Here is a 16,642-nt window from a genome sequence, read left to right as displayed (position 1 = left end):
TTTTCAATATATGTATATATAGTTCGAGTGAAAGCTAGTGAGTGTCATCGAAGCTGCTCGCCTAAGCTAGAATGCAGCGTAAATTAAAAACATGCAAGAACTGAAAGCCAACATCACATTTTGGAAAGTCAGAACTTATAATCAGAATATAACATGGAATAATCAGACATCTTCGTTTTACTAAGGGGGTTCGAAAAAGAAAGGTTTTGAACCTCTTGACCATTGAGATATGATTTTGGACCGTATCAAAAGGATTCAAAATATACTATAAACGGATTTTGCCTTATACGTACAGTGTAATTTTCCGGTGAGAGGGTTCACCACGAACCTCCTTCCGCCCCATAAATCCGGCCCCGCCAATAATAATAATACGAAGCCTCATGGTAACAAATCAGTTACAGGAGGAAGCATAGGTAATTACATTATAATTACAATGCTAAAATCTCTGTATACCAGAAAACTCAGGATGTATAAATAGGGAAACTGAAAAGAAAACTTCTCTTATGAAACTGTCAACCATATAACTAAATAAGGTGAATTTGATCGCCTTAAATAGAACAAGGTTATCTTACAAGGTTTCTAGCAGGTTGTCCTGCTGATCTTCTGATTGATTCAATTCTCTGAAGCCTAATCTGCTCTCTAAATTTGGCTATAAACTCATCAGCTTTCTTGTCAACATCTGGTCCCTCATCACTATATGTACTCTGAGTTGTAACTTCTGTTTTCTCTGGATTTTCTTCAAAGTAATCATCTTCACTTTCAGTCTCCGAATCTTCATGATCAGTTTCCACAAGAAACTTCTCAACATATTCTTTATTTTCTTCTTGTGGGAACTCCATAAATCCTGGTTTTGATCCAAAGTTGTAACTTTCATGCATCAGTTTATCAGTTGATCCTCTCTTGAATCCAATAGTTTCTTCAACTTCTTCTGCTATGAATTCTTCACCATATTCTTTTGCTCGTGCACTACCAATGAATGGCCTCAATTCTTTCCCTGAATATGCTTTCTTTGGAGGTTGGAATTTTTCATTGCCAGTTGATACCATTGGCACACTCCTAATGCTTCTCAGCAGTTCCTTCTCAGTAGAAACATTTTCATCTCTAACACTAGAGCTTGATTTCATCAGAGGAGAATTCTTATAATAGAAGTGAGGTGGCGGGGGTGGAGGTGGAGGAGGAGGAGGAGGAGGAGGAGTCGATTTGCGAAAGCTTTTCTTTCTAACTACATCTTCAACAATCTTGGCTTGTGATTCAGATGAAAAGGAAAGTGAAGGGGACAATTTTCTTGAAGATGAAAAGGATTGTGAAGGAGAAAGATTAATTGGTGAAGTATTAGGCCTAGGTGATCTAAAGGATTGAGATCTTAAAGAAAATGGTTCAATCTTGTTAAATCCAGGATTCTCTTTTGAAGGAGATAGAGATTTAAGGGGATGATTATTATTATTATTTTCATCTTCTTTAATCTCCATATTTCTTGCTGATCTTGATCTCCAAGGAATTGGCGATGGACGGACAACATTTTCCTCTATATTCTCCACCATTTTCTTAGGACTTGACACTACAAAATCCCCATTTCTTGGTTTATTTACATTGCTAGAGAAACCCTTTAAACCAATATTAGATTTTTCATTAGATTCTTCCCCTACATCAGGATCAAGAACACGAGATTTCAAGCTTCGAATTGGTAAAAGCAAAGGCTTTTCACCAATTTTTGAACTAACAGCTCTTTGTTCATTAAAACCATGACTTTCTTTAGCAATTACTACTACTGGATTATTACCTCTATGGTACTGATTATTCCAAGTTTGTACCTTGTTTTCGTCGTGACTTTCGGCTTCATCATCAAAAACAGATGAAACCTGAAGTAATCCAGATACATATGATTGAGCATTATCAATTTTTGAGGTATGTTCCTTCTCTCTTTCATTACTTTTTTTGCTAAATAAGCCATATGAAACAGCTATACCAACAAATATTAGCTGAAGAACTTCCCAACTTCTTGTTTGCAGAGTTTGGTTAATGAATTCAGGAGCTTCTGAAGTGAAAAGTGGAAGTACAACTAGAAAAAACACAAGAAGGGAAGCTTTGAAAAGAAAATGATTATAGAACTTACTATGTTTTGCATGGTTTGCTTGAACTTCAGAGTCTAGTTTCTTTTGTTTTTTGGGGGTGTGAGGAGCTGTATTATCTCCCATTGAAGGATAGAGAGGAAGACTGGTGTTTGTTTTGGATCTTGTTTTATGTTAAGGGATGAGAGAAATCTTAGTGCCAAGGAAAAGTATAGAAAAGGAGAGAGTGATGAAGAAAGGTTTTGGAAGGAGTGACCTGATTTCAAGCTATGCTTTATTTCTTTTCTTTTTTTAACTATTCCACTCTTATGACAATCTTATCCTTGTATGATAGGAAATACTTTTCTGGAATAATCTTTTCCTAAAATACTCATTTTTCTTGAAATGTAGTAGATTTTAAATTTTTTCATATATTCATTAAGAATTTAGTGTAGCATATGTTATTCCTTGTATGATAAAGGGTAAGAGGTAGAGTTTGCTTCTATATCCGTTTAAATAAGATTGTCATAGTTTGACTTGCTACAGACTCTAATAAAGAAAGAAAGACTTTTGAGATATGTGGTCTTAAATAAGACATAACATTTGTGTGACTATAAAACTTTTAAAACTGTCATAGTATTTGTAGAGCTATAAATGCTTCCGATTAAGAAAATATTGAAAGGTATCAATCTTTTGAAACAGGCTAATGAGAAAATAGTATCAATCTTTTCGAAACAAAGAAAATAACAGTATCAAAGATTATCTAAAAGATAATCACAATTTATAAGTAATAGTCTTATGAAATTAGTGACATGAATATAAGCACATTATCTACTACAACAGATTAAAATACATTGATAATACAAACTTTTTTCTTTGTATATATATGAGATAAATCCTAAGAATGAGGTTCAGAGCCCTTTTTTAAGTTGGAGAAGGGCATTTTAGGATAGAGGAGAATGAGGGGAGCAAAGAGGTTGCGTGGGGAATGGTTAGGATTCTTTCTTTTGGAGTGCGTACGCTAGCTTTGTGTGTGGGATGATCAGTTCAAAGATCTTTGCTTTATTTTTGCAACTTTAATTTGGAAGCCTATGCTTTTCTTTCTTTTGTCTACCCCTCCCCACCTTCATCCAATATACTTTGTTTGGAGTTGATGCTGAATGCTCTTTAGGACCACCAAGTGACAAAACTTATATTAACTTATATTTCTTTAAAGTATGTGATCATCATTTAAAAACTATTTGAAAACAAAAAGAGAAGACATTTGTTACCCCCACCAAGAAAATATGTCTTAAGCCCTACATTTCTTTGTGGTATTTTGATATTAGTTATTTGGTCATAGTATTAATTCTTTTCATCCGTTTAAACTTTAGCGAGTAATTTTGTTCCGTACTTGTAATATTGGAAGATGCTAGTTGACGTTGCGCCTGTTGGTCAAACATCACTAATATCTTTTGAAGCGGTTACTAATGATTGTATTAGGGTGGGTTGTCTATATCACATCTCTTAGAGTGCGGTTCTTCCCGAACACTGCATAAACGCAAAATACTTTGTGCACCGATGTTGACATTTTTTTTAAAAACTATAGTATGATGAGTTTTGGACTTAATGTTCCTTCTAGGATTTTGACATTAGTTGTTTGATTATAGTATCATGAGCTTGGGCAATATGCTAGTTTTGATGCATGTTGCAGTGCCGGAGCCGCATGCACCTTCGTCGGAAAATTACACTGTTTAACTCAGTAATTTTTTTAAAAAAAATAAATAAATAAATATATATATATATATATATATACTATATAATGACACCCCTTGACTTCTGATGAGTTTATTTCTTTATATTTTGACTCTCCTTAATAAAAGTCCTGGCACTGAAGCATGCCGGCCATTTCTTAATGTGTATGCAAGGTATTTCTCTTCTGGATAACTCAATTCCCTTCTATCTTAGCTAAGTTTCTCTCGTGAAAAGCTTTGACGCAATGCCAAGTCATCCGCAGCTGGATAATTCTAGATAATGGAAGAAGGAATATAATCCCCAAAACAAAAAAAAGGATTTCAGTTCCAAGATTAATTCCCTTTGGTCGGTATGAGCATTTGGTTTGTATTATACGTGCTTTCAAGAACTGATAGTATGAGTTTCTTGAGAGTTTCAGTATATAAATAAGTGAGTTTTAACTTCTATGCATTTAATGGGGTTACAGCACAATAAAATCACTTCAAAGTAAGTGTAGATATCTTTATTTAATAAGTATTGACTTGTGATTTAGAAGAAATGACAAATAACCTTCTAGAACAGATTAAAAATTATTGATTGTCCATATATATACTCCATCTGTTTCAGTTTAGATGACACACTTTCCTTAATAGTCCGTTCTAAAAAGAGGCTATGAAGCATTAAGGGGGTAAATTTCATAAATGATCATATAACTATGATTTTTTTTCACCAAAGTCGTATAACTATATAATTTCACACAAAAATCATAAAACTTTTATTAACTCACACAAAAATCATAGTGACCGAAAAATAACCCTTTCCGGTAGTATTTTTTTTATTTTCCGTCTAATAAAAATAACCCAATAAGAGAAATATATATTTTTAGCTGCTCCTAAAAATAATAGCCGATAAAATATTTCTTTTTGTATATATGTATTATATACATATAATATACATGTTTTATATAATTTTGTGGCTAGCGAATGGAATTAGTTTCGACCCGCCAGTCAATTTTATAATTTGTTTCGTAAAATAAGAATGACCCAACCCGGCGCGATTCAATACCCATATATATAAAAATTAAAATAATACAAAAAATGAATCCCCCTCCCCCCCCCCCCCACACCCCACCCCCACCCAAAAAAAAATTACATAGTTTAGGATGCATGAGATTATGACAAAAAAGAAATATGAATTATTAGAGAGCCCTTGAAATAATAATGCTATTAATTTGAATGAAAAGCTTGAAGAGAAAAATAAAAGATAGAAATATCGTATTTTGGAGGATTCACTTTTAGTAGTATTTTAATTTATATATATGATTATTGGATCGGGTCGGGTCGGGTCGGGTCGGATCATTCCTATTTTAATTGGATTATTATTTATTAGAGAGAAAATTAAAGATAAAAAATTTTGAAATAAGAAAACACTACCGAAAATTTGTGTTTTCTGGTCAGTGTGATTTTTGTGTGAGTTAATGAAAGTTTTATGATTTTTGTGTGAGAAAACAAAATTATTTGACTTTGGTGAAAAAAAACTCATAGTTATATGACCATTTGTGAAATTTACTCGGCATTAAGGTAACATGTTAAATTGAACCTATAACTTTCAAAGCGCAATATATATTTATGTGTAAAAATCTATTAAAAGTATAACAAATAGTAGAATACACCTATAACTTTAAAAATGTAATAAGTTAATGCTAAAAATCTTAAAGGTTAAATCCGTAAAATTTAAAATTCTGAATTCGCGCATGAAAGGACGAATTATCACTTTTGATGTGTGCCTATTTTGCGTGTACCTCAAAGAACGCACTTTCTACACAAGCTGATCATACTATGACAACATTCATAGTAGTAATCTATCTAAGAAATAAGAGGGAAAAGAAAACTGTTTATGACCTTACCAGAACTGTTTCTCCTATTAATTATACCTACGACTTGAGTAATATCTTTAACGTATGAAAGCTGAAATTGATAAATGTTAGAAAATCCATAACTTTAATTGGGTGATAACGACGTCCACCCATCAATGACCTCTTATGACTTAGTAACCTTTTTAATTAATTAATTAATCACTAACTAGCAATACTATATCTTTCGTGCTTAAAAAACAAAAATAAAAAGATGGGATTGATCGAGAGCTTGCTGAGGATAAATTATTAAAGTGTTGAACAAATATACAAAAGAAAACTGAACGAAATGTCAAACTTTGTAATAATGTTTATATTTGTCACTGACTAGATCAGAATAGGCAAATACGGCAGCAACCTATTTGAAGTTATGGAATATTGGAATTACACATATCAAGCCACCCATAATCTTTTGAACCCAGGCCAAGACCTGTTATATATATTCTAGCCAACATAGTGTTGTACGCACAGGTGAAGTCGGGATTTAAAATTTATGGGTTTGAAATTTTAACACCTTCTAAATAAGTTTCTTAAGACATACATAGTTTGGACCAAAGTAATTCACAATGCTAGCTCCGTCTTTAGTTGTACGTCAAAGTCGCCTTGTCAAATTAAAATAGTTGATATAACTTTCACATAGTTGGACTTAGGAGTTTGAGACTCTGGGCAATTAGTTGAAGAAAGAATAACACCTCTTTTTTACTAAATCACGGGGAGCCACGAGTATTCTATCGGACAAATTTAACATATTGTTCTTATATTCTTGCTTTCGATATCATAATATAGTGGTGTATAAACTGAAGCAATACAAAATATAAGCTTCTTTTTTTTTTAAATAAAACCAAAACTATGCCTTACTTCGAGCTGTCAATTTTGTAATAAGAAAACAATCTTCCTTCTTTTAAGGCTTTGGTGATTCTTCAATCTTCATAGGGTAAGGGAGAAACCAAAAGGTAGTAAAAGCAAAGACGGGAAATCTTTCTTTGATCAAAGGCTGTGGCCGAAAGTTAAAAATTCAAAAGATGTTATTGACAACATGTAATGTATCGGATTCTCAGAATAAACTTCTTTTCAACTTTGAAAGCTGCAGTACCAACTACAGCAGCCAAGTTATATGTGAGTCCGAAACCTAATTATGGTTTTTTTTTTTTTTTTTTTTACTCAAGCGACCATAATAGGTTAAAAAAAAAATGGGTACTATTTTTTATATAGCGCGGTTATTCACTGTGCTATACCTGCGTTATACTTTAACGATACGTTTGTCCGTTAAGGTATAGCGCGGTTAATAACCGCGCTATTTATAAAAGTTGGACCCACCAATAATTTATTTGCTCAAAACTGACATATCAATAATTCATAGGGGTATAGCTCGCATATTTAAGGCGTTATATATCAAATAATTGTACCCCTCAGTCTTGTTTTTTTCTTATTTAAGGAGTTTCAGGATTTTGTAAAAATCCATTCAGGATCCTTCAAGTCTTCCGAAATATTTGTTCGTTAAGTTATTTTGCATTTTGTCATAATGTCCGAAGAGCGAAAAATTAGGGTTTCATTATATTGGGGGGTGAGGCCTGGTGGAGAATAACTCAGTATGCTATAGTTGTTCTCCACAGTGTCATGTTAAGTTGCCACTTACAATGGAGTACGATACATTGGTATCGTTGTTATGTAAAAAAAATGAGTGTGAGAAAACGTTCGGTAAATATTAAAGTAACCGAAAGATATCCATATTATGTTACTCCGCAAAGGGGTTGCTTGTTATATTGAGTTTAACATCGAAGACGATGAAACGCTGAAAGATTTTTTTGGGACTCCATATGAACACCGGGAACTTCTTGTGATAAAAATGTTGGAAATGTACGTCAAGGTTGAAGACGTTCGCAATAATGAGGTTCCGCAAAGTAGGGATATCCCTCAATCATCAGGTGGTTATTTTGGAGCAGTTTTAGCCGAAGAGGTTCCGGGTGAAAGAGTTTGGCCTAATCTAAACTTATCTCTACCGGGGAATGAGGAGCGACGAAATAACTTCTCCCCTAGTTTACATAATCCACAAGCTGCGTGGTAAACTTCAATTGTCCTTTGTGTTACGATATTTATTTTTATGTATTAAATTTGTATTAACACTCATATATTCCACAGGGGGGTACCAGCCAGATATGAATTTTACAAGTTATGAACCAACGGCCAGTTGGAATATGCCTAATTTTGGTGTGTTGGATCATGGTAGTCCATCCGGGAGTCATCATCAACAGGATAATATGCATCATGGAATATCAACATATTATGATTTGTATGTGAAGTGATAAAGTTTATATGTAAAGTTTGGATGAATTTGAGAAACTCATTATTTTATTGGTTGTGCAGTTTAAACGAGCAACTTGAAGGTCCTGTCCTTACTCAATTGCCCAAAAATGACATATTTAATCGGGATTTGGCAGATGCGCGGAGTCATGAAGAGAATAGTGATTATGACAACAATGCTGATGAGTCTGGAGATGACACACCCTTCCCTGATGAGGGTGATGATGATGAGGAAGAGAATGTTGAACCTGATTTGACGAGGGAGCATGTTCCACCTCTCGTTAGACTAAGAGTGTACGAGTCCAATGTGTCGTTTCATTAAAGGGAGATTCCCTACCTTGATCATTTGCCAAGTATGTCGGATGTGGATGCCCTCACAAGGGATCTTGACAAAATTCGGACAGCAATGTGCGATGCATCTAGAGCAACGGTGCTGTTAAAGGGCATGCTTTTTGCTGATAAAGCGCGCCTAAGCAGGGCGGTGTGAATGTACAATATAAAAGCATGTCGTGAGATTGTTGTTCACGAGTCATCTCCGAAAGTATACAAGGTTATTTGTCGTAGATGGTTTCAAGGTTGTAATTGGATATTGCGTGAGGAAGCTGAAAACAAATATGTGGGTTGTGGGTAAATACATTGGCACCCATAATTGTGAAATGGACACATTCAGTGGGAATCATTTTAACTTGAGTGTTGACTTAATTTCTCTTGTCTTGATTCCACACATTGAAGAAGTTATAAGGTACAAGATCAAAAAGTGTATAACATCTGTCCACCATGTATATGTGTAACGACCCGGCCGGTCGTTTTGAGAGTATAGCCCCGTTTTTCCTATTTCAACTTCATTTTGTGTTATTCATCTATATTATGTTATATCGGGTTAGTTGGTTCGGTGTCGGAGTGGTTTCAGAGTAAATTGAGACACTTAGTCTCTTAAGTAGAAACTTAAGTTGGAAAAAGTCAATCGAATGTTGACCTATATGTAAACGATCTCGGATTTGAATTCTGATGGTTCTGTTAGCTCCGTTAGGTAATTTTGGGATTAGAAGCATGTCCGGAATATTATTTGGAGGACCGTGGTAGAATTAGACTTGAATTGACGAAATTGGAAATTTGGCGATTTCGGTCGGCACTGAAAAATTTGATATCAGGGTCGGAATGGAATTTCGGAAGTTGGAATAGGTTCGTAGTATCATTTGTGAAGTGTGTGCAAAATTTGAGGTTATTCGGACATGGTTTGGTTGGTTTCGGCATCGGTTGCCGAATTTTGAAATTTAGAAATTCTTAGGCTTGAATCCGAGGGTAATTTGGTATTTGAATATTGTTTTGAGTGATTCGAAGGTTCGACTAAGTTTGTATGTTGATATATGACTTGTTGGTATTTTGGTTGAGGTCCGGAGGGTATCGGGGTGATTCCGGGTGGTTAACGGATTTGTTGAAGTTAGAAATTGCAGCTGCTGCTTCTGCTATTTTCGGACCTGCGGAAGAAAGGGTCGCAGGTGTGAGGCCGCTGGTGTGCGTGGGGAGTGCGCAGGTGCGGGAGACGCTGGGCCAAGGCTGGGAATGCAGGTGTGAAGAATTGGCCGTATCTACGAGCCCGCAGGTGAGAGGCCTTGAGCGCAGATGCGGAGATGAGAAGTTTGGACTGGTTTCGCAGATGCGCACCTGGGACCGCAGATGCGAGTCCGCAGGTGCGAGGAAGGGGTCTGCAGGTGCGGAATCTGGGTGATTAAGTGAGTTGCGCAGGTGCGGCTTCTTGGACTGCAGGTACGGTCGCGCGGGTACGAGAAAATGGTCGCAGGTGCGAAAAACCTGTGTAGAAACCATAAATAGAACCCTTCGCGAATTTTTGTCATTTTTCACAATTTCAACTCGGTTTTTGGAGCTTTTGGGAGAGGTTTGAAGAGGGAATCAAGGGGATTTCGTTGAGGTAAGTTACTTGAGCCCTAATACTTGTATATATGGTGATTTTCCGTTATTTTAATCATGGTAATTAGTGAAAATAAGGGGTTGGGGCTTGAAATTTTTGGAGAGTAATTTAAAGATTTGAAGGACCAAACGATGTCATATTTTGATGAAATTGGTATGGTTAGACTCGTGAGTTAATGAGCTTTCTAATTTTGTAAATTTTGTCAGATTTCGAGACATGGGCCCGGGGGGCGGATTTTAGCCAATTTCAGATTTTGGTCTAATTTTGTAGTTTTTCTTGTGGAATTCATTCCATTAGCGCGTATTGATGGTGTTGTACTGATTGTGAATAGATTCGAAAAATTTGGAGGCCGAGTCCAGAGGCAAGATCATTGCGGGTTAGAGATTTGACCGGTTTGAGGTAAGTAACAATTGTAAATCTGGTCTTGAGGGTATGAAACCCCGGATTTTGTATTATTCTACTATTTTTAGTGACGCACATGCTAGGTGACGGGCGTGTGGGCGTGCATTGTTGGGGACTTGTGACTTAGTCCGTCCCGTAGCAACCGTAAAGTTGCATACTTTGTTGAAACTATATGATACTTATATGTTTTAGAAAGAATTTCTATAAATTGGGTTGAATGCCATGTTTGGGCCTTGCGCCAATGCTATTTGGACCCTTAGGGGCTATTTCTTACCATCCTCTCATTGTTTTAGATTGAAAATCTATACTCAGTCATGTTTATACTTGTTTACCGCATAACTCAATTTTATGACTTTATTTGATGAATATAAATATTTTGGGCCGAATGCCCTGTTTTACCAAAATACCCGAGTGGCTTGAGAGGTTTATGACTGAGTGAGGCCGAGGGCCTGATTTTTGAGGATGAGTACGGATCGGGGCTGCCCGCCTGCAGCATATTTATGACTGAGTGAGGCTGAGGGCCTGATTTGTGAGGATGAGTGTGGATCGGGGTTGCCCGCCTGCAACATACTTTATTATTATAGCACGTGAGTTGTGCGTGCAGCACGTGAGTTGTCCGTGCAGATTATAGCACTTGGGCTAAATGAGCCCCTCCGGAGTCTGTACACACCCCCAGTGAGCGCAAGTACCTACTGAGTGCGAGTGCCGAGTGCTGAGTGACTGGGAGGCATGAGTGATTGTGAGGTATGCCCGAGTGGCACGAGTGACTATGAGGTTTGCCCGAGGGGCTATATATGAGTGATGTTTTGCCCGAGGGGCTGTTTATGATTTCATCATTTGTGCTCACCTTTGCATTGAGCCTTTGTTTGAAAAACTATTGGAAAAATGTCTTTAAATGATTTTTACTGGAACTGGGTTTAAACGAGATGTTTGATTCAAATCCTGATTTTTAAAAGCTTGTGGTATTTTACTGAGATTTCCTTATATGAACGTTATATGCTTTATTGCTCGTCACTACTGCTCAGACTTTATTTATTGTTGTTACTTACTGAGTTGGCGTACTCACGTTACTCCCTGCACCTTGTGTGCAGATTCAGGTGTAGCTGGACACGGTAGCAGTTATTGAGTGTTCTAGTTGCAGATTTTCTTGGAGATAGCAAGGAAGCTGTTTGGCGATCGCAGCCCCTGCTCTTCTCCCTCTTATCTTCCTCTAGTTGTATTTAGCTATTTTCCGGGGTGAGTTAGCCTTGATATTGTTAGACAGATTGTAGTAGATGCTCATGACTAGTGACACCCCGATGTTAGGCGTTTCTTTTCTGCACTTTTTTTTTCTTTGATTTGAACTCTTTAAATGGAGATTTTATGTTAAATAACATTTAAATTATCTTTAAAATGATAATATCGGATTGTTTTGGAAAAGAGACGGCTTGCCTAGTTCCACGATAGGCGTCATCACGACAGGGGTTAGTTTTGGGTCGTGACAGATTGGTATCAGAGCCTAGGTTACATAGGTCTCACGAGTCATGAACGGATTTAGTAGAGTCTTGTGGATCGGTACGGAGACGTCTGTACTTATCTTCGAGAGGCTGCAGAACCTTTAGGAAACTCCACATTCTTGAATTCTTGTCGTGCGAATCTGTTGATTCTAGTAACTAAACATTTGTTGTTTCATTCTCTCACAGATGGTGAGGACTCGTACTACCGTTCAGGAGGGCCAGCCACCAATACCACAAGCCCGGGCCGCGAGAGGCAGAGGCCGCGGTAGAGGCCGTGGTAGGGGTAGAGGTGCAGCCCGTACAACAGTTGGGTAGTACCTACAAATCAACCGGTTGTCCCAGATCAGGACCCAATTCCAGTTGTTGATGCACCAGCTCATGCACCACCTATGCCTATTGTGATTCCAGGCCTTCAGGAGGCCCTAGCTCAGATTCTGACAGCGTGTACTGGCCTTGCTCAGGCGGTCTCTATTTCGACGGCCGCAGACACTTCTCAGGCCAGGGGAGGCACTCAGACTCCCGTCGCTCATACATCCGAGCAGGTTATTCAGGGACTTCAAACACCGGAGGCACCACTAGCCTAACCGGTTATTGTTTCTTAGGATTATGTGGTTCCTTCCATGCCTGAGGATGATCAGCGTAGGTTGGAAAGGTTTGGGAGACTTCAGCCACCACCTTTCAGTGGCATAGAGAGAGAGGATGCTCAGGACTTTTTGGATAGATGCCAGAGGATACTCCGTACTGCTAGTATTTTGGAGACTTGTGGGGTCTCATTCACTACCTTTCAATTTTCTGGGGTTGCACTCAGATGGTGGGAGACTTACGAGAGGCGAAGGACTGTTGGCGCAGCACCCCTTACTTGGCAGTAGTTCTCCGTGGTCTTTTTGGAGAAGTTCGTGCCTCGATCCCGCAGAGAGGAGCTGCGTAGATAGTTTGAGCGGCTCCGCCGTTGTGATATGTCTGTGACGTAGTATGAGATGCGGTTCTCTGAGTTGGCCCGTCATGCTATCTAGTTGGATCCCACGGACAGAGAGAGGATCATGAGCTTTATTGATGGCCTCACTTATCAGGTACAATTGCTCATGACCAGGGAGCGGGTTTCAGGTGCTACCTTTGATGAGGTTGTCGACATTACTCGGCAGATTGAGATGGTCCACAGTCATGAGAGGGTTGAGAGAGAGGAAAGAGGCCTTGTGGTCAAGGTGGATTCAGCGGTGCTCCTTTTGGGGGTCAGTTCCAAAACAGTAGAGGTCATCATTTCAGACAGGCTCAGTCAACTCGGCCATTTCATCGGGGTGCATCATCTGGACATGGTTCTCACAGTTCTCATCATGGCCACTCATCACTTAGTGCCCTTCCAGTTCAGAGTTCGTCCCGTGCTCTACTTATTCAGGGCTCTTCCATGCCAGATTCTTCTACCAGTTATCCCGGTGTTAGGGGTTCCCTTCAGTTTCCGCCACCAACACCAGGGAGTTGTTTTGAGTGTGGGGAGCTTGGGCATATGTGGAGGCAGTGTCCTCGTCGTCATGGAGGTCTATCTCAGCAGAGGAGTCAGCCTCCGACTACAGCACCAGCTACCTCACCACCCGCCTAGTCAGCTCGGGGTGAAGGTTAGTCAGCTAGGGGTCGCCCTAGAGGGGGAGGTAGATCAGGGGGTGGTCAGGCCCGTTTCTGTGCTCTCCCTGCCAGACCATATGCTATTGCTTTAGATGTTGTGATTACAGGTATTGTCTCAGTTTACCACAGAGATGCCTCAGTATTATTTGACCCTGGTTCCACATAAACATTTGTTTCCTCGTATTTCACCTATTTTCTGGATATTCCCCGTGAGTCCTTAATTTCATCTGTACATGTATCTACTCCTGTGGGCGATACTATTACTGTGGACCGCACATATCGGTCATGTGTGTGACTATTGGGGGTCTAGAGACCCGAGTGGATCTATTATTGCTCAGTATGTTTGACTTTGATGTAATATTGGGTATGGATTGGTTATCTCCATGTCATGCTGTTCTAGATTGTCACGCTAAGACAGTGACGTTGGCTATGCCGGGAATTCCGAGGGTTGAGTAGAGCGGTTCTGTAGATTATGTACCAAGTAGGGTGATTTCATATTTGAAGGCTCAATGCATTGGTGAGAAGGGTTGCCTATCTTATTTGGCTTTTGTGAGGTATGTTAGTGCAGATACTCCTGTCATTAATTCTGTTTCGGTGGTACGTGATTTTCCGGATGTGTTTCCTGTAGACCTGCCGAGCATGCCGCCTGACAGGGATATTGACTTTGGTATTGATTTGGTGTTGGGCACTCAACCCATTTCTATTCCACCGTATCGTATGGAACCGGCGGAGTTGAAGGAATTGAAAGAACAACTTCAGGAACTCCTTGATAAGGGGTTTATTCGGCCTAGTGTGTCACATTGGGGTACACCGGTTCTATTTGTGAAGAAGAAGGATGGTTCCATGAGAATGTGTATTAATTACAGGCAGTTGAACAAGGTCACAGTCAAGAATAAGTATCCTTTGCCTCGCATTGATGATTTATTCGACCAGCTTCAGGGAGTGAGGGTGTTCTCAAAGATTGATTTGAGATCCGTTTATCACCAGCTGAAGATTCAGGATCCAGATATTCTCAAACTAGCTTTCAGAACCCGATATGGCCATTATGAGCTCTTGATGATGTCTTTTGGGCTGACCAATGCCCCAGCAGCGTTCATGCATTTGATGAACAATGTATTTCAGCCCTATTTGGACTCATTTGTTATTGTATTTATTGATGACATCCTGGTGTACTCTCGTAGCCAGGAGGAGCACGCTCAGCATCTGAGGATTGTATTATAGAGATTGAGGGAGGAGAAGATTTATGCAAAGTTCTCCAAGTGTGAGTTTTGGCTCAGTTCAGTAGCATTCTTGGGGCACGTGGTGTCCAGTGAGGGTATTCAGGTGGACCCGAAGAAGATAGAGGTGGTACAGAGTTGACCCAGACCGTCCTCAGCCACAAAGATTAGGAGTTTTCTTGTTGGCGGGTTACTACCGTCGCTTTATGGAGGGATTTTCATCTATTGCATCGCCCTTGACCAAATTGACCCAAAAGGGTGCTCCATTCAGGTGGTCGGATGAATGTGAGGAGAGCTTTCAGAAGCTCAAGACTGCTTTGACCACAACTCCAGTGTTAGTTCTGCCATCAGCTTCAGGTTCTTACACCGTGTATTGTGATGCCTCGAGAGACCTTTCGCATTAGATGTTCAGACCTTAGCAGGGCAGCTTGTCAGATTGTATATTTCGGAGCCTAGTCGAGTATTGGCTTGTGTGGTCTCCAGGTCTTCTCTTTATGACCGTATCAGGGAGCATCAGTATGATGACCCCCACTTGCTCGTTCTTCAGGACAGGGTTCTGAGAGGTGATGCTAGGGATGTGACTATTGGTGATGACGGTGTGCTGAGAATGCAGGGCCGGATATGTGTGCCTAATGTAGATGGGCTTCGAGAGTTGATTCTTGAGGAGGCCCACAGCTCGCGGTATTCCATCCATCCGGGTGTCGCGAAGATGTACCAGGATTTGAGGCAGCACTATTGGTGGAGGCAGATGAAGAAGGATATAGTTGGGTTTGTGGCTCGGTGTCTAAACTGTCAACATGTTAAGTATGAGCATCAGAGACCGGGTGGCTTGCTTCAGAGATTAGAGATCCCAGAGTGGAAGTGGGAGCAGATCATTATGGACTTTGTAGTTGGGCTCTCACGGACTTCGAGGAAGTTTGACGTTATTTGGGTTATTGTGGATCGGCTGACCAAGTCCGCGCACTTCATTCCAGTTGGCACTACTTACTCTTCAGAGCGGTTGGCTAAAATTTTCATCCGAAAGATCATTCGCCTGCATGGTGTCCCAGTTTCCATCATTTCAGATAGGGGTACTCAGTTCACATCGCAGTTTTGGAAGGCCCTGCAGCGAGAGTTGGGTACTCAGGTTGAGTTGAGCACAACTTTTCACCCTCAGACGGACGGGCAATCCGAGTGCACTATTCATATATTGGAGGACATGTTACGTGCTTGTGTCATTGACTTTAGGGATTCATGGGACCAGTTTCTACCACTCGCGGAGTTTGCATATAACAATAGTTATTAGTCGAGTATTCAGATGGCTCCGTACGAGGCTTTATATGGGAGGAGGCGTAGATCTCCGGTTGGATGGTTTGAGCCGGGTGAGGCTAGGCTCTTAGGTATAGACTTGGTTCAGGATGCATTAGATAAGGTAAAATTGATTCAGGAGCGGTTTCGCACGGCGCAGTCTAGGCAGAAGAGCTACGCGGATAGGAAGGTCTGTGATGTGTCTTTTATGGTTGGGGAGAAGGTTTTGCTAAAGGTATCACTTATGAAGGGTGTTATGATGTTTGGGAAGAGGGGCAAGTTGAGCCCCCGGTTCATTGGGCCTTTTGAGGTGCTTCAGAGGATAAGAGAGGTGGCTTATAAGCTTGCCTTGCCACCCAGCTTGTCGAGTGTGCATCCAGTGTTTCATGTTTCCATGCTCCAGAAGTATATTGGAGATCCGTCCCATGTTTTGGATTTTAGCATGGTTCAGTTGGAGGGTGATATGACTTATGATGTGGAGCCGGTGGTTATTTTGGATCGGAAGGTTCGAAAGTTGAGGTCAAAGGATATAGCTTCAGTGAAGGTGCAATGGAGAGGTCAGCCTATGAAGGAGGCCACCTGGTAGACCGAGCGGGAGATGCGGAGCAGATATCCACGCCTATTCGAGACTCCAGGTATGTTTCTAGATCCGTTCGAGGACGAACGTATATTTTAGAGGGGGAGGATGTAACGACCCGGCTGGTCGTTTTGAGAGTTTA

General features: G+C 39.9%; 1 protein-coding gene across 1 annotated transcript; it reads right to left on the bottom strand.

Moving 5' to 3' along the window:
* Positions 1–563: 563 nt before the first annotated feature.
* LOC104086818 (uncharacterized) lies at positions 564–2,195 on the bottom strand. Its single transcript, XM_009591163.3, has one exon. The coding sequence runs from the start codon at positions 2,193–2,195 to the stop codon at positions 564–566; it is 1,632 nt and encodes a 543-aa protein (XP_009589458.1).
* Between the last annotated feature and the right edge of the window lie 14,447 nt (positions 2,196–16,642).

Source organism: Nicotiana tomentosiformis, chromosome 8 (genome assembly GCF_000390325.3).
Source record: "Nicotiana tomentosiformis chromosome 8, ASM39032v3, whole genome shotgun sequence".
NCBI lineage: Eukaryota > Viridiplantae > Streptophyta > Magnoliopsida > Solanales > Solanaceae > Nicotiana > Nicotiana tomentosiformis.
The sequence above is the reverse complement of the archived record's forward strand: the minus strand, read 5'-3'. Positions and strand labels throughout refer to the sequence as shown.